General features: G+C 37.8%; 1 protein-coding gene across 4 annotated transcripts; it reads left to right on the plus strand.

The window, feature by feature from the left end:
• Nucleotides 1–487: 487 nt before the first annotated feature.
• PANK2 (pantothenate kinase 2) lies at nucleotides 488–23,095 on the plus strand. Of its 4 annotated transcripts, none has more exons than XM_036229633.1 (7): nucleotides 488–868; nucleotides 11,633–11,985; nucleotides 15,098–15,351; nucleotides 16,396–16,572; nucleotides 19,097–19,220; nucleotides 20,731–20,856; nucleotides 22,549–23,095. In XM_036229633.1, the coding sequence occupies exons 1-7, from the start codon at nucleotides 610–612 to the stop codon at nucleotides 22,597–22,599; spliced, it is 1,344 nt and encodes a 447-aa protein (XP_036085526.1). In that variant the 5' UTR covers nucleotides 488–609; the 3' UTR covers nucleotides 22,600–23,095. The 4 variants fall into 4 exon arrangements, with proteins under 4 accessions (XP_036085526.1, XP_015992092.1, XP_036085528.1 ...); XM_016136606.2 differs by lacking the exon at nucleotides 488–868 and adding an exon at nucleotides 4,335–7,076; XM_036229635.1 differs by lacking the exon at nucleotides 488–868 and having other exon boundaries at nucleotides 11,633–11,842.
• Nucleotides 23,096–24,104: the final 1,009 nt, after the last annotated feature.

The following is a 24,104-nucleotide window of genomic DNA, read 5'->3' on the forward strand; positions in this document are numbered from 1 at the left end:
CCTGACGACAGCGGCGGAACCAGGCCGAGGGACAAAGGCTAGGGTCAGCCGCATTTCTAGCCCTTCCGTATGCCAACGACTGGCAGCTAGACTCTGCAGGAACACGACTTGGAGGAGGGCGCCAGCCCAGAGAGGAAGGGACAGAGCATCCGGGAGGGACTCGGGGGCACGCGCCAGCGTCCCGGGAGAGTTCTGGTGCCGAGGAACGCGGACCTATCTACGCGTGCAGGCGGGTACGGTAGAGGGAGGGGGCGCGGGCCCCTCCACTCACACGTCCATTGGGCGGCGCCGCCATCACTCCCCACTCAGTCACACCGCCTTCTCTCTGCCGAGCTCCGATCTTCTCTCCTGCCGCCCTGCGCCCCGCCCTGTCCTGGGAACCTCTCATTGGACGGAGGCGCGGTCAGTCCTACTCCATCCAGGGATCCTATTGGACACTAGAACTTCAAGCCGCCCCTAGCCTGTTGGGATTGGCTTGCTGCGCGTTGGCGCAACGGAAGAGGCGGCCGGCCGAGGGTGCGCCTCTGCTCCGGCTGGACTGCTTCAGAGGAGGCAACGAGGTGTCCGGAGCTGGGGGCCTGGCTCGGGCGGCAGCGGTGGCTGCTGCGAATGGGAGCGGGCCGGCTCGGCGCCCCCATGGAGCGCCACGGCAGGGCTGCCGCCGCCTCCGCCTCGTCGACCCGTGAGCCAGCGCCCGGGGGGCCCGATGGGCGGCGGCGGGAGCCGTTGCGGCGCCGGGCGAACAGCGCGTCGGCACCTGCGGTCGGGGCCTCGGCGGAGGGCGTAAGGCGGGACCGACCCGGCTCCTACAGCGGCCCTACCTCGGTCTCCCGCCAGCGCGTGGAAAACCTCAAGAAGAAGCGGCCTCGTAAGTGCCCGGCGGGGCGCCCTCGCGATTCGCCCTGCCCCCTTTCGGCCCAGCCGCCTTTTTTTCCCGCGCGCTCGCGTGGGGACAGTGCCCTCTCACGGTGGTCCCAGGTTGGTGCGTGGGCAGACACCGGGTTGCAGGCCTGGGATCCCCTAAACGCTGGGCCTTCGGAGTTCGGCCCCCGCCCGACCCTCGGGGTGCGTTGTCCGCTCTACCCGGTTGTCGGAGTGGAGGGCCCTTCCCCAAACCCTTCCTCCCTCCTTAGCTCCATAGGCATTCTTTGCCCGAGAGTCGCATGATTTTATCCTGGAGAAGGCTTCTTTTGAGTCATTTCCACCACTTCCCCTCCCCGCAAATTCACTGAATTCTCAATGTCTGTTTTCTGTGGGTTCCTAAAATATGCTCTCTAAGACGTTAAATCTTTTTTTATCTGGAGATTTCGGGATTCCTGGAAAAATGGTTAACTGCCTCCTAGTAGCTGCAGGCCCCAAACTGGATTCCATGTTTTATGCACTAAGCTTTGGCTGCTTTTCTTCCCGTGAGAATTCGGGTCATCTCTCACCCAGATATCGCCTCTGTTTTCTTTGCATCTATTTGCTTTTATTCAACGGTTTCAGTACTGTAGCATTCTGGGCATTACGGCTTTTTATTTTTGAGGGAAACGACATTTTCCTGAATGTCTTCTTGGGAGTTTCACATGCTCTTGCCAGAGAATCAGCTTCTCCATTTTATTATTAAGATTTTTTTTTTCTGTGTTCACATCTAGTCCATATATTTTCTCCCCATTATAGGTCTTCAGTTCAGATCGTCTTTTTAGCAGCCATTGTTACTGTTGAAAGTATCCACTGTCCTTACAGTCTAATTTAATGAACCTTATAATATATTGATATTTTACATAGGATTAGACTTGCTGTTGTAGCCAGATTCCTATTTCAGTCTATCAACTTGTTTTAAATGCAGATTATGAGTGAGAGAAAGTGGTAGGATGAGTCCGAGGTGTTTATTGGATGGTCTTGTACCTCAGTCCTACCACTCACTTGCTTTATTTACTTATAACTTTTATGATTTGGAATATTAAATAGAGCCCTATTTTGCTATGAAAAGTTTGGGAGTTTTCAACGTTTTTGTCTTTTCCTAGCCTCTTGAAAAAGATTTGGGAAACATGTTATTTGCTCTCAACTGATACCATTTTTAGAGTCAGTTACTTGGTTTGCGTTTTATTTGAGAAGCACCTGATTTTTAAGCAGTGCAAACATTAGGTGCTTCATGGTTTTGTACTATATAATTGGATATGGATGCAAATTCCAGAGATTCAGCAAATAAGAATCATAGCCATATAATATAGATAGCCAGCTGTTTGCGGCCATTGGCCACAAGGATTCTATATTGTATTTTGGGTGTTTGCACAGATCAGGCACTCTAAAAAAAATTTTTTTTTTTAATGAAAATTTTTTTCAGGTACTCTTTTGAGAGCTTTAATAACTCATTAGCCTTCATAGGTCTGAGGTAGGTGATAGTATTTCATTTTAAGATGAAAAAACTGGGGTACATTTGCCCAGTGTCAAGTTGCTAGTGAATGGTGGAATAGAACTGTAAACTAAGGAATTCTATCTAGCTTTGTAGCATCTGCTTTTAACCATTGTGCTTTATGGATTGTTTATGTTCTAGTAGCTATTATTTCAATGCTGTAAGACCAGGCATAATCATGATCTTTTGTGTTCAAGTTTCTCATACTTGAAGTGAAAATTTCTAGCTACTTCCAAATTTTGAGCATAAAAATGACCTGGGGAGTTAAAAATGCAGATTCCATGGATGCAGTTCTCTTATTTGAATCAGAATCTGGAGAGAGTTCTGAGAAGTCCTTTGTATCAATTAGATATAGGTACTCAGACCGCTCTGAAAAACACTGGTTTAGACCTTGTGTGCATAAGGGTATAGTAGTATAACAAGTGGTTTTGAAACTTTTAGGAACTAAAACAAATATTTATTTGTCATTTGGTGTCTCTTAGATAATGTGACCTGCTAAAAAAATAAACAAGGTCTTGTTCTTCCTCTCATCTGCTCTTTCTGTACTGTGCCTGGATGCACCTTTTTAGATGGAGAGTCAGCCTCCCTTGGCTTGACCCCTCTAAGAATATATAGTTGACCCTGGAATAACATGGGTTTGAACTGGCACGGGTCCACTTAGGATTTTTTTCAATAAATACCTGTACTGTTTTCTATTCATGATGTGGAGTGGCTGACTGCATTGGTCTCTGCCATTTTATATAGGGTACTTGAGCGTCCTTGTAGTTAGGTATCCCTGGGGGGTCCTGGAACCACTCCCCCTTAGATAATGAGGGACAGTTAAATTTTGGGGGAGTTGAAAGTTATATGGATTTTGAACTGCATGGGGGTTCTCTGCTACTCTTCCTCCCCTTCCCCGCCCCCCCTCCGCCCCCCGGCACATCGTTCATGGGGCAACTGTACTTTGGTCTTAACTTTGAGAAAAATCGGTAAGACTAAATCTTTCTGTATTTGTTGTTGAGAGAATTGGGTATGGGGCAGAGCTACCTTTTTATTTTAGAAAATGGTCTGATGTAATTACATTACTTGTCTAAAGGTAGGGGACTAGTTGTCATTTGAAACTAGAAGGAGCTATTCGGTTTCTCTTAGGGATTCTTGTGGGTTCTGGTTATAGTCATGTTCTGCCTCACATGTTCCGTAAAGCAATGTGATTCCCAAACCTGTCTCTGTCTCAGACTTAATGCATTATAGTCTTTAGGGATGATACTAGGCATGTGTATGTCTTTAAGAAGTTCTTTAAAAGTTTTAGAGTAGGCAGAGTATGTCTCATAGGACTGAGAGAAATACCAAATAAAGATTTGTTTAAAATGATGGAAACGAAGATGCTAATGATGTTAACATAGTGCTTACTCCTTTGTGTTAGACACTGTGCCAAATATTTTATGAAACTCATTTAAGTCTCAATTATCCTGCGAGGTAGTTATTTTTATTCCCAGTTTCCAGATAAGAAAACAGACTCATTGAAATTGTCCCATTTGTCCAAGTGCATATAGTGAGTTAGCTGTGTTTTGATTCTAGGTATCTGACTTCAGACCCAGTGATCTTGACTTCCCCATTTTGGAATGGGGGATGGTACACACACTGTAATCCAGAGCAGTGGTCTCACATGGAATCACTCAGAAGCTTAAAAAAACCCCTCAGATCTACAAAGGGGTATAAGAACATATTTTAATTTTTAAAAATTTAATGAGGCATAATTACATATAGTAAAATACAATTTTTGACAGATAACATATGCTCATGTAACAGGATAACATGCACTTTAATCAAGGGCCCCAGATGTGCAGCAGATGTGTGGAAACCCTGGGATCAGAGTGCTCCATGGCAGTGTGAGAACAGCTGGATCTTTCAAGGTGACTTGCAAGCGTGTTGTAGCTGCTTGGGAGATCTTTGGGACTTAACTGATTTTGGACTCATCTCAATCATAGAATATTGTTAACCTCCATTAGTTTAGAAAATAAAGCTTTTGTTTGTAGCTTGACAATATTAAACTAGAAAATGGATTGCTTTTCCTTGGTTTTTGGTGGAGTATCAGTGTTGGCAGAATGGAACTGGTGCTGGGGCCCTGGGACACTGCGCTGTATTAGATGCAGTGTTAACATCTTCAGTTAGGGAGTTTGGAAGGGCTGCCCCCTGGGAGCTTAGGAAAAACTTAGATTTCTGTCGCTTGTAGCCCATTGTTGAGAGATAGAATGGAAGCAAATGCTTTTACATGGCCTCTCTTTCGGATATAAATCATTAAACATTAAGCAAGGCTTTAAAATAGTTCCATTGTGTAGCTGTGTAAAATGGTACAGTATGTTATTTTAGGAACTGTATTTATGAATCATGCATTTAGATAATATGATTGTTCATTGTTGTTATCCCTGCCTTCTATTTATTTGGGAGACCATAAGCAAGAAGAGATGCATGCTGTTAAAAATATTTGCTTAAATAGTGTTAAAAAGAAGAGAAGGAACAGGATGATATCCTGGAGGCTTTTGGAGATGACCTACCTTATCAAGGAGTGGAAAGAATGGCTATTTTAACTGGTCATGTAAAAGATCAATGGTGGTGTTGAGCTTAAGTTTATAACTTAGCGAGCATTTTTCAGGTTCCTAAGTTGGGGGTATCTTTGTCTTCAGGCACTTTTCTTTCTCCATTTATGTCAGTAAGATTGACTAGGGTAGGAAAATCCCTCCTTTTAAAATAATGGCTTAAGTTTTGCTGTCTAAAGAGAAAGCTATCTTGCAATTTTTTAGTAATCCATTTATGTATTGTATGTTTATATTTCCCAAATGTAAAGTTTTTATTGAGCCTGCTGAATTTATAACATAGTATAAGAATCTAGTTCTTGAGTTAAAATTGAGTACATTTTTATAAACCATGTATTTTCCATTGGAAAGCATTTCAGTCATTGGGACTATTATGGGACAAATATTGTGCTAAAGATAGTTTTATAGAAATAATCTGTGAGGGAGGGTTAAATTCTTTCTAGAAATGTTTCCTAAGTCAAGTATAGATTATCTAGACTGAATACTTGGAGGCCTTAGTATTAGGAAATATACTAAGGGCTGCAGACAGACTAAGATATCTGTGAAAATTAATGGAAGCACTCAGAAGTAGTAAATAGGTGTCCTATTGGTGAGATATGAAGAATGTGATGGTATATATAGCAAGAATCCTTTTTCCATCCAGAAACGCATAGTGTATTGAGTAGGTATATACAGTAGGCTCATAGTCAAGGATAGGAATCTAAGCCCTTTTGAACAGGCTGAATGTATGGTCTGAGTAAAATGATTCCCTCAGCCACTATCAGAGCATGTGTCTAATGGACCTCTCATGCTTCTCAGTGTCTTTTAGTTCTTGGATATGTACATCCAGAAACCATTAAAGAAAGAATATAACAAGTATATATGAGCTGACATACTTTTCTTGCTTATCTTATTTTTCATTAAACATTATTTAAAGATTTTTATTTTTATTTTTATTAACCCAAGAATGTGTCCTGTGCTCTTAGGTTTGTATACTTACTTGTTAAAAGATACTTGTTAAAAGATTTAGAAAATCTTAGAAATCTCTAGGAAACTTCTGCCTTTCCTTGACTGTGACCTTGTGCTTTTTTACACTTCAGTTTCTTAACCTATAAAATGGAGTCATTATAGTACTTTTACATTGATCATTGTAAACATTAAGTAAGTTATGTAGAAAGTCCTAATATAGTGTTCGGCTGTTAATAGATGGTCATTTAAAAGATAAAAGCTGCATACTAATGTTCCAAGTTTTTAATCTAAGGAAATGGGAGTAAGGTTTAATTTGCTTTAAGATTTTGCATAACAGAATCTTCAGTTGGTCTTAGATATATCTAAAATTTCAGGTTCCAATCCTGTTGATGTGATATGTTTGTTGGTAGAGTACTGTATCTCTCCTTTACTATCCATAAGGTCAACATCATCCTAAAGTTGATGGTCAAAGAATGGCACTGCCAGAAGGACAATAGGAATTAAATCTCCTTCCTTCAGTTACATCCAGCTCTTGATTTTTTAAGAGTGAAGAAACTTTTTTTTCTTTTAGGTGCCAGGGACAGATTTTATTTGCCTGACTCGTGCCAGGTTGGGTTAGGCCTGTCACTGGCAATGGAATTTTTGTTGATATAAAAAAATAATGACTCTCTTTGTGATTGAGGTGAAATGGCTGCGGGGGAGTCAACCATAGTGTTCTCTTTAGCATCGTATTGACATTGTTAGATTAATTTGGGGAGAATGGACATTTTAATAAGATTTACCTTCTTAGAACAGGGTACATTTTCCCATTGCTGTGCCTTTCAACACCATTTTAATAGCTATCATACATATTTAGTATTAAATTTATTTGTAAATATCTTGAAGCTTTTGTTGTGTGTGCCATTTTTTATGTCATTTTCTTATGGTTTTGCTTACTGTAGGGGAAAGCTGTTGGTATTTATATGTATTTTTTGTATTCAAATATTTAAAAATTTTTCATTAGTTCTGTTGATTTAATTGATTTTTCTTAATTTTTATTTTTTGGAGTCTATTGAACCTGGTTTTTTCCTTCAATTTAGTAATGTAAGCAGGCCTCTTAATTGGAATTTCTGCTGTGACAACCATTCTTGCATTCTTGAGAAGAATCCCCATTGGCTCTGGTGTGTATTCTTCTACTGCACAACTCTATTCTATTTAATAGTCTCATGTTTTTGCATTTACGTTGTGAGAAAATGAAGAGGAATTTTCACTGAAAAGGCTAATCACCTCTGTTCTTCTTTTGTAGATATGCTTGCTGCAGAGCCCTTACTTGAAATTAACTAAAGATTCATCTTCCCTTTTGCTTGTTCTGTCTAAGCAACAAATGTAACTGCCTGTTGTACCCCCTAGCAACTTTGAGGCTTTGTAACTCTTTGTAACTTTCTGCAACCCATAGCAACTCCCCCAGTGCTTTGTAACCATCTGAGGACAAATTAACCAATCAGCCCATGCCAAATAAGTTCTATATAAGCAATGTTGCAACTGAGCTCCTGGCTCAGATCTTCTGAGCCTAGCTCCTCTGGGACTGTGCCTAATAAACCTGAGTTCTCTAAATCTCCTAGTGCTGCTTGGTTTCTCACTGGGTCTGATTTTTGTAACTTTTATGCAACAGTACTTATCTAGTTTTAATATGAAGTAAGAATGACTTTGGAATCTCTGTAGATTTTTCTCTGCCTTAGAAGCTCGTCAAGGTTTGCTTGGAAATCATAGGGTCTGATGCTTTTTTTGTTGTCATTTGGGTGATAGATCTTTGACCACTTTTTCAAAATTTTCAGTGTTTTTGATTTCTGTGTTTTCTACCTCATTTTGAGTGACCTTTTGTGCTCTGTTTCTTCTAGCCGATCTGTTTAGTTCACATTTTAAACATTGTTTTAAAGTTGTATATTGGTTCATTTGTATGATCTCTGTTAAATAGTCTTTCATCTTTTTGATCTTTTTTTTTTTAACAGAAGCTCTGTTTTCTCTTTTTCTTGTATAGGTTTACAGAAATTTGGCTTTTTCAAAGCTTAATTTTATTGATCAGCTCTACTGTGGCCTTGTTTACAACAACGATATTTTTCTGATTTCTTTTATATCTTGCTTTTATTTTTAATAACTTCTAATTTGGGTCTATTTGGTCTGGGTTTTTTTTTTTTTTTTTTTTTTTTTAGCATTTCAAATTGTATGTGACATTCCCTTTTATTTAGGCTTCTTTTTGAATGCATTTGATAAGTACTTAAGGCTAGAAGTTTCTCTTTGAGTATCACCTTGGATGTAGCATATTGTTTTTGATGTATAGCGATCTCATTGTCATTCATTTTTTAAATGTTTTGTTTTTCTCTTTAATCTCAGTGTTAATAATAGTGGGTTTAAAAACTTCCAGGTGGATAGATTTAGTTTTTGTGCCTGTTGGATTAATTTTTCATTTTGAGGTATTGTCAAAAGTGAATGTTGTTTGTTTTTATTCTTTGAAATTTGAGGTTATTTAAGCTAGTGCAGTTAATTTTTGTTAACGGTTTGTATTTGAAATGAAAGCGTATTTGATTTTTTCGATACAAAGTTATATTTTTGTTTGATAGATCACCGTATTATCTGATAGTTATTTTTGCCATTTTTAATTTTATATTTACTATACTATTTTTCTTTGTTTTCGAATTGATATTTTTTCCTTCTTGTTTGAGGATCATAATGTTTATTTCTCTTCTGGAGTTGCCTACAAATTTTTAATACATTTAAACCATAGCTTCATTATTCATGTTTAGAATTAATGAGAATCTGTATCTTCCTTTCTTCAAGAAGACATAACTGCTGCTTGCTTTCACTTCCCTCTCCTTTCTCTTTCCTGTTCTACTTCCTGTGTTGAAATAATTTAAGTATTTTAGTTCCAGATTGCTTATTTTTCTAAAAGTCAGTATGTGTTGCTTCTTTGTCTTATCATTGTTTCTTATAGTTAATATCTTGGATACTTTTAAAATTATATTGGAATATGTTTACCAATTATATCAGAGAAGATCTTTGGGTAGTAAATGTTGAGCTCTTTTTCTGTGTGAAAATTTCTTTTGCAGTGCTGCTTAAAAGCTGATTTGTTTGGATATGAGTTTCAAAATACTTTTCCTTATAACTTCAAAGTTATTGCTCTTCTAACATCTGTGTGGATGAAGTCTAATTTTGTCTTTATGTGATTTATGTAACAGTGTAAAAAAATGCATTTCAAAAACATCTTCCTTGTTCACACTTCCACTCTTTATTCCGGCCATTACTACTTTGGAAAATATGTTGTTAAGGTTATTGGTATCAGTTCCTCAGTAAGTCAGCCCCAAGGACAGGGCGGAGAGTGATATCTCCAGGCGCCAGCTGCCTCGGAGAAAATAGCTCCAAGGCTCCCAAGAAGAAAGATAAAACAATATTGCCGCTGAAGTACAGATAACATAGCTGTCCACCAGAAACCATATTTCTTTGTGCTAGACTCTTAACAGCTAACTTTTGCTTTTGTAATCTGCTTGCTTGCTTGATCAAGGCCAACCAGGACGTAGTTTCGGGCTTTATAAGCTGCCTCATCCAGAGGCTCGGGGGCTGACTCTCTAGTGGGGAGGGTCAGTCGCTGGCCGGCTAATAAAGGCTCGTATTTAATCTCAATTGGCTCCGTGGGTCTCAAATTTGACCGCAGCACAACAATTTAAATATATGTCTTTGTAGGAATTCATTTTTGTGTTCAGGTCTCTCCTTTCTCTACTAATTGATTCTGTTTAATGCTTAGTGGATCTTTGAACCGGCCCTTTCTCCCCTATCTGTCCCAGAAAATTTCTAGAACTCATATAACATAGATGTTGGACTCTGGTTCTGCATTCTTTATATCTGACTTTCTTTCATACTCAAGAGGCATTTTAGGAGAATTTCTTATAATTTTCCATTTTTTTTTGGTGCCTATTTTTTTAAATGTATTTGTTAAGTTTTATTTTGAAAGTAAGTTTTTCTCCTTTTTTTCTTTTGTAAAGTGTTTTTATTGAGGTATAACTTACGTACAATAAACTACATCCATTTAAAGTTTATAATCCCATGCATTTTGACAGATAATATACATCCATGAAGCTACCCTTTTGCCTCAGCCATCAAGATTTGGGTTACTATGGAGAGTTTTTTCCTGCTCCTATGCAGTCCTTCCCTGCTCCTCCTCTCCCCAGCCTATGGTCTGCTTTCTATCAGATCCAGAAATGATTAGCTTGCATTTTCTAGAGTTTCATATAATGGGATCATATAGTATGTAGTTTTTTGTGTATGGCTTCTTTCACTCAGCCTGAGATTTCATTTATGTATATAGTAATCTGTCCGCCCTGCCTTTTTTGTTTTGAAAGGCTCACCACAGCTGGCAATCATTTCTCTCTTTTTTTTTTTATGGTAGTTTATTCATTTTTCATGGATGAGATCTCATTTTACCTTTGAGGATATTTATGATTAAGTCTCCTATTTGTCCCTGAAACTCTTTCTTCACATGTTTAGCTTCTCATTTTTGTGTTGATTTCCTTTTTGGTAATTCTACTTTGTGAAGTGATCATCTCTGCTTCGAAGATGGCTCTTTTCCTGTCAGTAGATGTAACATCCGTTTACCAGTCAGTTAGGATAGATTGTAGGGAAGAGATGGGATATATGGCCAGAAATAGACTCCCATTTCTTCAGGGTAATAGCAGCTACTTTGGTGCCATCCTTAACCTCAGGGCTCATGCGCCTGGGCTCATTGAAGACTTTGCCTCTGTGGGGCTGGGGGTGGAGTTGGGTAGTGGTTCTCAGTAGAAGGAAGTGGCTGGCCTGGCCAGTTGCGCAAATGCATTTCCTCACTAGATCACCCATGACTGCACCAGACCTCCTATTTCTCCATGGCAGCTATTCCATCTGTAGCTCAAATGGAACACTTCTAGTCTACCCCTGCCTTTCTAGCTCGTCAGTTTTTATAGCATTACTCTTTTGAGGTTTCTGGATAGTTACTGCTTTTATCAACCTAGTTCTGCCGAGTATATCACTTCTTGTTTCCCAGAATTATTTTAGAAAACAGTATGTCAATAAATCTATATCTTTGTTATTTCTAGGATTTAAGGTGAGAGGAGAAGTCATGCATGTGTATCTATATAGTCTATCTTGATCCAATTTTCTGAAGCCCTTTTTTTGGGAAGGATTTTTTTGGTAACATTTTAACTTTGAAACATATGTTGCACAGAAGTCCATTGAAATTTTTTTTAGGACATCCTGTTTTGAGAGAAATTGAACACTGAAGCTTACCTTGTATTAGGGTTGAGCATTTCCTCTCTCCTAGTTTGAGTACTAAACCAGAACTGAAGTCTCAGCATTTCTTCTGTAAGCCAAGGGGAAGATGAAGGTTTTCATTCTCAATCTTTTTTTCCCCAGAGTTGAGGTTCATGGGTAGTCTTTTTTTTTTTTTTTTTTTAATGTTTTATAGCGCATTTTGGGTTTGTCTGTAGAAGAGGTTTGGGTTGGCTCAATATTCTAATGTTTTTCTTTCTGATCTTTGTAATATTTTTTAGAAAATGTGCTTCCAAATAAGACAGAATCATATTTCTTCTCCCCCAAACCTTTTTGTTTGTATAGTCCTTGGAAACCTCAGGGTATGAAAAAAGTTGCTAATCTAATAAGTGTAAATTTAGTTTTCATAAAAAAGCTGTTCTGACATTTTTTTCCTCCCATTTAGTTTTTCCGTGGTTTGGCTTGGATATTGGTGGAACCCTGGTCAAGCTGGTTTATTTTGAACCCAAAGACATCACTGCTGAAGAAGAAGAGGAAGAAGTGGAAAGTCTTAAAAGCATTCGGAAGTACCTGACCTCCAATGTGGCTTATGGGTCCACAGGTATTCGGGATGTGCACCTGGAGCTGAAGGACCTGACTCTGTGTGGACGCAAAGGCAATCTGCACTTTATACGCTTTCCCACTCATGACATGCCCGCTTTTATTCAAATGGGCAGAGATAAAAACTTCTCGAGTCTCCACACTGTCTTTTGTGCCACTGGAGGTGGAGCGTACAAATTTGAGCAGGATTTTCTAACAGTATGCATTTTTTAGCTTATATACAATTTATGGTAATCTGATTGTTAAAAATAATACCAATAGCAAGTGGTAGAATCATTTCCATCTCTAATGGAACTTGAATTTTCTTGAGTCAAATAAGAGTAAGAATAATTTAGTGATAGTCAGAAAGTAGCCACCTAGAGATTGTTGTATAGTTTTTGTCCAGTTCATATGAGTTGATGAGAATCAGAACCACTAAACATAGCAATTTATTGTTCTTTAGTATGAAAAAATAGTCAAGCTGTAATAAGCAGAGTAAGGTACTATCTATAAGGAATATATCATTAAATCTTGAACATTGAGATTGAAAAATAATTTTTAAAGTTTGTCTTTTTATGTCATAAATTTGTTTCCAACCTCCTCTCCCATATAGTTTCTCTTGTTCTCTTTAATGTTTCTTGGCTTTTTTAAAATACAAGGAACTCTGGTCTTAAGCAGTGGTTTTCAGACCTCAGGACTAGTCAGAGTTGGTTGATGACAGAGTCTCCTCTTTCCAAATGCCTTCTGATGTGTTCCGTGCTACACACTTGTTATGAGCCATTTCTAAATCATGTCTGGACACTAGATGGAGTGCTAGTGGGCATTTGATTTGGTTTTTATTCAGTGAACACTGTGTGTGTGCAAGGCCTTGTGGTGTTAGGCCCTTTGAAGGTGAAGGTGAAGGTGGAGGTGGTGGTAGGTGGGAGAATTGCCAAGTGAATTGGCTGAGACTTTGACCTTTAAGGTGTGATATAGATTTAAAATATCTTAAGTGACCATGTTTTTAATGCCACCAGTGAGAATATTGTTCCTGAGATTCTGCCTTTGCCTGTGTTATATTCTGTAGTTCTTTTTCTCTATATGTGTCACCGTATGATTTCATTTAATTCATTAACTAATCAATCAATCAATTAATTATTTTTAGGCAAGGCAACCGTTGGTTGACCTCACAGATTGCAATGACCTTGTCAGCTTACAATCCCTTATTATTTTTTTTTATGACCGTGCCTTCTTTCTTTGTCTTGTATCTCCTGACTTTCTCCCATAACTGACCATAATCATAATATAGAATTGAATTTTAAAAATGAATTTTTAAACAGGTTTTATATTTTTTGCTTGAATTTCTCTTGCTGTTGGTTTTCAGTGGTTTCTTTTCTACCGGCAAGTAGAGGGGAAGGCAGCAGGAGGAGAGAAGTTTTCTCTTCTTTGTGGAAGCCTCATAGTTGACTCTGGGCTATAACTGATAGATAAAGAAGAAACCCTCTCTATATCCAGGATCTTGCAGAGGTGCCCTTTGGAACATATTTGAAAACCATTCAGGCTGTTACTTACCAGAGGTTTAGCATTGTGTGATAAATTCAAGGAGAGGGTGCAAGTGTATTTTAGACCCTAGGAATTACTTCTTAGGCTTTTGGGGTTTTTCATTTGTATGTACCAGCATTAGCCTTGAAAACTGAAAATTAAATGCCTATCAAATCCTGTTTGTGCATTAGAAGTCACTAATATTTAATAAACTACAGTGAAATAGTTTTAAAAATATTGCATATACCCTGTTTCTTTTTTAATGTGAATCGGATTTCCTGACATTGAGTTTGTACATTGATATAATACCTATGTTGAGTCACTTGAGTTCGTGAAATTGACTTATGCATTCATTCAGTCTCTAACTATATCCATTTAGGCTGGGATTCTTAAGGAATAGCACAGCAGAACACTTCAAGATAACACAAATTATGGGAAGGATAAAAGGAAATATTAGTTGGGCATATAATGGCAGAATACTACTTGGATTATAATAGGACACTGATGTAAAATGATTTGGCTTAGAAATGAAAATGCTGGCACTTGAGATTCAGGTGTCAGGAAGTCAGTATTTAAATTTGTCTTGGCAAGAAGGGCTCGAAGATATGAAATGAAGATAGTGATGAACAATTAAAGGGCTTGAGTTTGGCCAGAAGAGTAACTTAATATTCTTAATTAGGGATTATTAATTAAAAATTAAGATGATGTTACCTATTTATTGTGTTTCCCCTATGAATCAGAATGAATTGCATATAAATGTAATCAAATGGGAGGTGACTTAAGTGGGGAGAACTTGTAGGGCTGACTTTGGTTGTAAACAGAACCTTTTCCTTTTTTGGGGATTGAGGCATCTTTACGTTTGTCACATATATTGCGTATATATGCTTGTAAAATTCAAATGGGTTAGAAGTTCATGAAGTAAAATGTGGAAGGTTTTTTAATATTCAGTGTCACCACGCTTAAAAGCCTACATATCTTTAGTTTTTTATGCATGATGGTTTGACACATATATGTGCACATTAAAATAGGTTTGAAAAATAGGCAGATTGGATCATATTTTATAAAATGCTTCTCAGCTTGCTTTTTTGACTAACAACATGTCTTGAAGTTCCTTCCACTTGAATTATTAATTGAATGAAGATCCTTTTCTAAATTTTTGTATAGCGTTACATAATATGAATAATTATTTAAATAGATTTTCTAAATTAGTTATTTGAATGGAATTAAGTTGATAACAGTATTCTAAATTCTGATTCTGCTAAAATACCCTTGTCCTCCAGAAGATGTAACTTGTTTAGATGGTGAAAAATATTACCTTCTAATTAGCCATTTTCAGCTTTTTGGCTTCAGGTTATTAATAATAAAGGGTAGCCTACTTTGATACTGCTCCGTACCTTTGAAGATGTTCTTTGGAAGGCAGATGTCAGTCTTTGTGGCTCCCGCTAGGTGTGACCAGGTCCTTGCATTACTTGGATTTCTTGGAGTCTGGTTTCTGATAGGGCTGTGATCTCGGCTCTGGTTCTGCTTCATGCCTGTGAGCAGCCATCTTGTTTTCTGCTCGGGTTTTTGGCACATTTCTCCAGTTGCTGCAGTGGTTTGTAGGTAGTGTGTATTTGGGTCCGTTGGAGCAGGAGTCTGTCTTGTCAGTCCATCCTTATGTTTGTTGTCTCCAGATCTGTTCTGTAAAACATGCACAGATAAAACACATCTATGAACACTTTTATGGTTTATAGATGGGATGCTTTGTTAAATGGAGATTTTATTTGTTTGGCTTATTAAAAAATCTGAAAACATTTTTATCTCATTACAGATAGGTGATCTTCAGCTTTGCAAACTTGATGAACTAGATTGCTTAATTAAAGGAATTTTATATATTGACTCAGTTGGATTCAATGGACGGTCACAATGTTATTACTTTGAAAACCCTGCTGATTCTGAAAAATGTCAGAAGTTACCATTTGATTTGAAAAATCCATACCCTCTGCTTCTGGTGAACATTGGCTCTGGGGTTAGCATCTTAGCAGTATATTCCAAAGATAATTACAAGCGGGTCACTGGTACCAGGTAGGTCTTTTATATAAAAGTCATTATTTATTCTTGGTATAATAGGTTAACACTGAGTTTTCAGGTATTGCATATAATGTTAAAATTATGTGAAAGATATAACTTTTTTGGTACAAACAGATGTTTCTCTTTGAAAGTTCTGATTTCATGATCTCTTTAATCTCTGTTCCTCAAGGTTTCATTGCTATAGATATATAAAATATCTCATCAGCCAACTCATGGAGCCCATAGTCCCTTGCCCTCAGTGTATGGTATGCATATACCATAAAGTAACCAAAGATAGATAGATAGTATAAGGAGAAGGCAAGGCAAGATCCTAGTTTTGAAGTTGGTCTAGATTTTATACATGTATACACATACATGTGTGTGTACACACATATATGTGTATGCGTGCACACATAAGCACACCTCCCACACCCCTAGCCCCTGCCATCCTGGGATGGTGTGCGATCTAGAAGTTGAGGTGTACTGAGCAATAGAAAAATAATTGAGGGAGGGTGGTCTGAAAAGGGAAGATTTGGTGGCAGATGAGAGTGAATACGTTTTGGTTGAAGGGTCAGAATCAGAGATCATTTGAAAAATAAGGAGCCAGAGATTGGGATAAACAGTTTTTTTAATAGGTATTGGTTAAAGAATGAGTGGAGTAATTTTTGGGGGGAAAACACATTCACGGAAGAGTGCTGATGGGGCGCATGAGGATGACTTGGGGCAGGCACTTGGAGAAAGGGAGGGGGTGCCAGCATGGTCCTTGGTGTGGTGGGCTGATCTGTACCTGAGGCTCCTAATACTCAGCAGGTGCCCAGACTGAACTGAGACATGAGTGGGGAGGTGAGCCCTGTGTTTTGCTACTTTGCTTATTGGAGCACGTGAACTTGTATCTTCAAGATGTCTATTAGGTACTTGTTTTTACCTTTTCACAGTCTTGTGTGTTACAGGCGGCATCTGCATGATTGGGTTGAGGCAAGAGTGGATTGATATGTGACCATGGTTTTGGGTTCAATTTAAAAAATGTTATAATACTATGTTGTTTGTTTTTAATCACAGTCTTGGAGGAGGAACTTTTTTTGGTCTCTGCTGTCTGCTTACTGGCTGTACCACTTTTGAAGAAGCTCTTGAAATGGCATCTCGTGGAGATAGCACCAAAGTGGATAAACTAGTACGAGACATTTATGGAGGAGACTATGAGAGGTTTGGACTGCCAGGCTGGGCTGTGGCTTCAAGGTAAGGGGGCATGTGTTCTAAGAAACACAGGAATAAAACATTAAATATTGAGTATATCTTTTTCTTTTTTAAACAGCTTTACATACTATAGAGTCACCTGTTTAAGGTGTCCAATTTAGTGGTTTCTAGTATATTTATAGAATTGTACAGCTAATCACCATAGTCCAGTTTCAGAGTATTTTCATCATCCCAGAAACAAACCTGTATCGTTAGCTATCACTCCCCATTTCCCCACCCCCAGTTCTTGGTAAACACTAAGCTATTTTCTGTCTATAGATTTGCCTGTTCCAGACATTCCATATAAATAGTATCATAGAATATTTGATTTTTCTGACTGGCTTCTTTCATTTAGCATAATGTTTTCAAGGTTGATCCATGTTGTGGCATGAATCAGTACTTTGTTCCTTTATATTGCTGAATAATGTTCTGTATATATGAATATACAGTTTCTCGGTTGATAAACATTTGGATCATTTCAACTTTTGGTTATTACGAATACTGCTATGCACATTCATGTACAAGTCTTTGTGTAGACATACTGTTTTATAATTCTCTTGGATATATACCTAGCACTGGAATTGCTGGATTATGTGGTACAGTCTTTTGAGGAAATGTCAGATTGTTTTCCAAAGTGGCTGCACTATTTTACAATCTCACTTGCAACATATTAGGGTTTAAATTTCTCCATATCCTTGCTAACACTTCTTACTGTCTTTTTGATTTTAACTGCCTTAATAGGTATAAAGTAATTTATCATGGTTTTGATTTGTATTGCTTTGATGAATAAGGATGTTCAACATCTTTTCATGTACTTATTGACTATCAACTCATTGGAGAAATGTCTGTTCAAGTCTTTCACTCATTTTTTAGCTGGAGTATTTGTCTTATTATTGAGTTATAAGAATTCTTACCTGTTCTGGATACAGATCCCTTATCAAATATATAATTTGTAAATATTTTCTCCCATTCTGTTGGTTGTCTTTTCACTTTCTTTGTGGTGTCCTTTCTAGCATAGAATTTTTAAATTTAGATAAGATGAAGTCCATCTTATCTATCTTCACTTTCATCACTTATGCTTTGGTATTACATGTAAGAAATCACTACCTAGCCTAAGATCACAATGTAGATTTACTTCTCTATTGTAAGAGTTTTATAGTTTTAGTTAGCTCTTAAGTTTAGGTCTATGATCCATTTTGAGTGAATTTTTGTGTATGGTTTCAAGTCATTATTTTTGCATGTTGGTATACTGTTGTCCCAGCACCTTTTGTTGATTATTCTTTCCCAATTGAATTCTTTTGGCCCCTTTGTTGAAAATCAGTTGACCATAAATGTATGGTTTATGTCTGAACTCTCAAGCTTTGTTCCATTGATGTTTTCCGTTATGCTAGTACCACACTACCTTGATTACTGCAACTTTGTACTAAGTTTTGGATTGGGTAGTGTGAGTCTAACAGTTTAGTGTTCTATTTCAAGATTGTTTTGGCTAGTCTGGGCCCCTTGACTTTATATGAATTTTAAAATTGGCTTGTCAATATCTGCATAAAAAGGCAACTGAGATTTTGATGGGGATAGTGTTGAATCTGTAGATCATTTTGGAGAACATTGCCATCTTAATACTTTCTAGTATTCTCATCCAAGGAGATGGAGTGTCTTTGCATTTATTTAGGTCTTTTCTTTCTTTCACCACTGTTTTTTAGTTTTCAGTGTACAAGTATTATACTTTTGTTAAATGTATCCCTAAGCATTTTTATTCTCTTCATTGCTATTATAAACGGAATTTGTTTTCTTAATTTTGTTTTTGGATTGTTCTGAAATATAAAGTTTTGTGTATATTGGGGCACATGGTTTTTAATAATAGAAAAGGCACTCATATATATGCTTGTTTACTAATTTTAGGTACTTGGTAAGTGCTGTAGATTTCATTTTCTATGTTTGCAGCATTTGCTCATTGGGAATCACTTCTCTTTCTGATTAGTTGGGTTTGTTTTTGTTCAGAGTTATTAATGTACAAATTCTGCAGGTCAGGTACTTTGAAGTACTTGATCTGCTCGGGAAATCTGAAACTCTTAAGTAGTTTACTCTGGGACTTAGGTGTCCGCATTTTGTTTTGCTGGAATAAAAAATGTTTACCAGATGTGAATGTGACCATTTAGCTCAGTGGAAGAGCCGGGCAGTTGGGGAGAAATTGCTACTAGAGATATCTTCTTGCAACTTCCCCTGGTTGCAGAAGGAGCAGTGGTGCCTTACAGTGGATCTGACAAGTGTGCAAATATCTGGTATCAAAAGTAGATAGATTTCAGTGGAAACGACAAGAAAAACCATTTGCTCAGAGTGCTTGTGGTTTCTCTTTGAGGCTGCATTTCTCTTGGAGCAGATGCTCCTTTATTTTGTAATGAACAGTTTGAAGATTTGAACAATATTGCTCTAAATGTCACTTTTATCTTAATAAAGTAACATTCAAGTTTTGTTGGACTGTGTTGACTTTGGTTCATCAAAGGGATTTTTTTTTTTTTTTTTATCACAGCTTTGGAAACATGATGAGCAAGGAGAAGCGAGAGGCTGTCAGTAAAGAGGACCTCGCCAGAGCGACTTTGATCACTATCACCAACAACATTGGCTCGATAGCAAGGATGTGTGCCCTTAATGAAGTAAGGGGACGTGGATTTCTGTACTTGCTCTAACGTGGGCCCCACCTTGCGTACAACATCTGTCTTCTCTGGGGCCTAAATGTAGTCTCATGTGGCGGAGTTTGTTTCATTGGCAAACTTAAAACTCTATACCTGTAATCTCTTTTTTCCTTACTGAAAATAAATACTCCTGCTATCTAGAAGTAGAGGAGAAAGTAGGGAGAGGTAGGAATGTAGGCATTGTTCCAGATGGTGGGGACTGTTGGATGATGATGATGGATAGTGATGCTGAATCTAGACTTTATGCTCATTGTGGAGCTCTAGCATCCCTTGGAAGGAATCCAGAGGAAGTCATTGAAGCTGGGAGAAGACCGAACAGGCCGAGGACTGCCTACTTTGTTCACCCCCTCCACTGCAGCAGAACTGTCTTTGTGCTTTCAGCTTCTTTACAGTGCTGCCTTGTAGCATTCAGGTCAAGCAGCATTGTACAGGGCTATGAAAGAACCAAGAATGGCCTTCCCTTGGGTATCCAGTTGGTGCAGCTTTATAGCTTGTCCTTATTTATACATTTTGTTTAAAATTATTTTAAACAGATACTATAGGCTTGTGGCTTAAAAAGAAAACCTTAAAAGGTACAAAAGGACTGTCTCCTTTTTAATTAAAAAGATACTGTATCAGCATCAAGTAATTGAAAATCTCATTTGAATATGTTAACACTATTACATGTTCCCTTTCTTGTTCTTATTTATATGTTTAAGATTTGGTGTATATACCATTTTATATTTTGTAAATATAAATTTCATGGCGGTATATTTGATTTCTTTTTATATAAATCATTCATATAGGGCTGGGCATTTGATAGCTGTGTAGTAAAGCGTTTTTAAGCATGAAGGTATTCTTTGGTTGAATTTTATTCTTGATAAGGGACTTAGGAATGAGATTTTTTCATCTAAAAATTATGACCATGAATCTTAATAAGTATTGCCAGGATGCTTTCTGTGCACGAGGGCTATACCAATTTATATCATCTTTAGCAATAAATGAATAGATCAGTTTTACCACAACTTGATTAATGTTGGCGGTGGAATTTCAGTTAGTTGTTTTGTTAACACTTAATAGGTCTAAACTTTTTACTTTTTTGTTAACTAGCGAGTTCGAAATTTTTTTCTGTGATGTATAATTTGCATATTTATGTCACTTTTCTCTGAATTGGGTCTTACTATTTTTTTTTAACTTATCTGTATAAAACTATTTAATAGTAGTTATTGTTTGTCATTTTCAATACATGTTTTTCCTAATCTGTTTTCTCCTGTGACATTTTTTGGCATGCTTTGAATTGGGTCCAGAGTTGTCTGGTGATCAAATTCAAGTAGCCTTTGCTTTGATCAGTTGGATTAAATGTAAATACTTTTTTTGATCAGAAGTCAGCTTGGGTTTTTAGAGACTGTTATCATGGTCTCTGTTTGGGGTAGCTTTTACCAGCAAACATAAATTAAGATGAAAACTAATTGCCTTTTTTTGATGTGCTTAGAACATTAACCAGGTGGTATTTGTTGGAAATTTCTTGAGAATTAATACGATCGCCATGCGGCTTTTGGCATATGCTTTGGATTATTGGTCCAAGGGACAATTGAAAGCACTTTTTTCAGAACACGAGGTAAGCAGACTTACTTCCTGCGATATGTTACCTTCATAAAGGGTATACAGTTCACACTGTGTTGGAATTTGAAGTATAGGTGAAATGGGCTACTGTACTTCTTATTTTCGTAATTATATGATATGGATTTTAACTTTGATTGTAATGTTCAAAAGCTTTTTCTTACCTGATTTAACACAAGGGTGCCTTTGGTTAATTTAATTGTGAGCTTCATCAATTTTGAAGAAAGAAGTCTTGAATATTTAGCTATATTTCTGATGCTTTATTTTCTGAATTTCCCATTGCACTTGATTTATATATGCACTTACTTTGAGTTCTGCTTTTTTCATTTTTGACATCAGTTTTCATGCATCGATATATATATATACACACATATATATGTATGTATATTTCATATGTCATTTAAGATTTAAGATGTATGTTCTAAAAACAAATAGATCAATAAAAAACATTCCAGGACTAAAACCACAATATCATAAAAACTTAACATGTAGACAGGCTAGAAATAACAAAATGGAAAAGAATCATCGAATTGCTCAACCTGATATTTTATTGGAAAGTGCCTTTCTGTTTTTTTCCATTTTGGGGAAAAATAGAACCTGAGCTATGGAAGGGGGTCTCTCTTTCCTCTGGTTGATTGTGGGGCAGTTAAACTACTTTAAGTGTTACTGGGTTTTTAGAGACTGTTATCATGAACAATTTTCAGAATTGTATGTGCATATTTACATTTTAACTGTGTTTATATATGGACTGACAGAAATCAAAGTAGTATTTGAAGTGCTATAGAGATTGCTTTTTTCCTTTATGGTAGCTGTTAATTTTTCCTTTTCAGTTGCTTTAAGTTCATAGTTAAAAATCAAAGCACACGGATTCTCCATATCAAAAAGCTTAGTTTAAGACATCTAACTTTTTGACTTCTAATGTTATTATCTTAGTAAATTGGTACCAAGTTATTGTTTTTTATACCTTTTATATACATCTTGCTTTTTGTGATCTTTGACCTGCTTATCTTGTTTTAGAATAAAAAGAAATTCTGTTTAATGTTACATTTTAGTATAACTTTCCTCCTGCTGAATTTCTACTCCTTATTGAAACTTTTCCTAGTTAGAAAGAACATGGAGATTTTTTTTAGATTGACTTTTTTTTACTTATTTCTTCACATCACAGTTATAATATGGACCCTTTATGAAATTGTTTTTATATGTTTTGTCATTCTTATTACCTACTGACTTAATTTTTCTCTCTAGTTAATCTTGCAAGTCTCTTTGTCTCTGTTTTCCATTTTCATTCAGGCCTTTGATGCTAGTGTTGATTTCTGTACATATGGAACTTTGATTATTTTGGGCTGAGTCTTGACCTTGAACAACATGGGTTCGAACTGCGTAGGTCCATGTATATGTGGATTTTTTTCAATAAATACCGTTGGCCCTTTGTATCCATGGGTTTCACAATCACACTTTCAATAAACTGCAGACCAAAAACAGTATTTCAAATTCCCAGCCTCAACTTCCCAATCGCGGATTCCCAAACATGGATCCAAAATACTGGGTTCAGCAAACTGGGTGCTCAGGAAATGGGTGTCAGGAATTAAGGACGGTATTGGCTTTGACCCTAGTGATTATATTTGTGGTAATTTGAATAGTTCTAAGGAAAGTTGCTCTTATTTTTCATGTTTTTTTTTTTCCCCCCCAGGGTTATTTTGGAGCCGTTGGAGCACTCCTTGAACTGTTGAAGATCCCCTGATGTCACCTGGGGAGGGGGTTCCCAGAAACTTCCACAATGGATCTGTGTGTGAACTTTTGTTTTTTTAAAGAGACTTAATTTTATGATTGTGTACTACCCGAATCAAAGCAAGAAAGGACAAGTGTATTTTTCTAAGACATCAAGATAAATCCTTAAAAATTCTAGTAACCAGTAAGGAAAAAAAAAATATATGAAAAGTGGACCATGTTCATGGCAGTGAGGATTTGCTGTTTAAGTTGCTCTTCAGTATAGCTTTGTAAATGTGCGGTGCTTCACTCACAGCCACTTCAGGGCAGAGCTCTTCAGTGTTCAGCTGACTGGTTTTGTGTCTTGTTGAACTTGCTGAATGTAAGAGAAGATACTATGTGTTATAACCTAATCACAGTTTTGTCAACATGGCCTTGGAGATCATCTCCAGTGCATTAACTCTGGTGTGCATTTAGCCTTTGTGTGAATGTATTGAAAAACATGTTTTATTTCAAGGTTCTGCAAACTATATGGGCAGGTTAATTCTATACCTGTAACTTTGTTGACAATTACGCAACTTCTAGAAGGGCAGTTCCAGGCTACTTTACACCATAAATCCTGTTTGGAAAGACAGCACTTCCCTGGGCAGATTAACTTGTGTAGTGGGGGAATTACTGACCTCATGAAAGTAAGGTAGTACAACAAGCATAATCTGGAAGATTAAAACCAGACAAAAGGGGCTACTAGAATCAATATTTCTCCAGAGAACTAGGGAGAATCGGATTATACTTTCAGGCTAGTAGAAAACTGGGAATTGAGGTGTCCATTGATTAATTCATGGGCAGCAGAGAGGAGTTATCCCTGCCTTTTTGCCACCCTTGGTCTTGGTGTTTGACTGTCCCCAGGCACAAGCTTGATTTCCCTGGCAGTCTGGCTCAAAAGGCAGCTCGAGGGGGAGAGACAGGTTTCCAGATGGAGTCTTGGCACAGACTGACTTTGAACCTTTTTCTTCTGCTGTGCAGAATAATTTTAAAACCTTCCCCTTGGAGATAGAGCAACATTTGTGTCTTATTTTGTATATTATTTGGTGTCTGCATCACTGTTGAAGGTAATGAAGGGTTCGTTTAAAGCATCTTGAACTAGAAGGAAACTCCAAGGGTCTGCTGCCTCCTTGCACTCCTTGGTTTTAGGCGAGGTTCCTGGGAGGGAAGGTTCCTAGGGACAGAAGGGCGCAGGGGGTTGGGGGTGGGTCACCTACCGAGGGGACTGGTAGGAGAGGTTCCGGCTGGCGTCTTCCCTAGTTGGCTGAGTTTCCTCCGAGCCCCCTGTGTTGGCCACGTGGGGGCAGCAGAGGCCCATGCTGGTGTCCGTGTGAGCTGAGGGCCGCCACCTGCAGGGTATGGCATATCCATTTCCTGAGGGTAGCCGCTTTTGTGTACAGTCTCTGGCACAGGGTTTGTTTGTGCCTTTGGCCTGGTGCAGGCAGCAGAGCTGGAGGGACGTGGCAAGGATCAGGGTCTCTGCTGCCACTTCTCACA

Source organism: Rousettus aegyptiacus, unplaced genomic scaffold, assembly GCF_014176215.1.
Source record: "Rousettus aegyptiacus isolate mRouAeg1 unplaced genomic scaffold, mRouAeg1.p scaffold_m13_p_12, whole genome shotgun sequence".
Classification (NCBI taxonomy): Eukaryota; Metazoa; Chordata; class Mammalia; order Chiroptera; family Pteropodidae; genus Rousettus; species Rousettus aegyptiacus.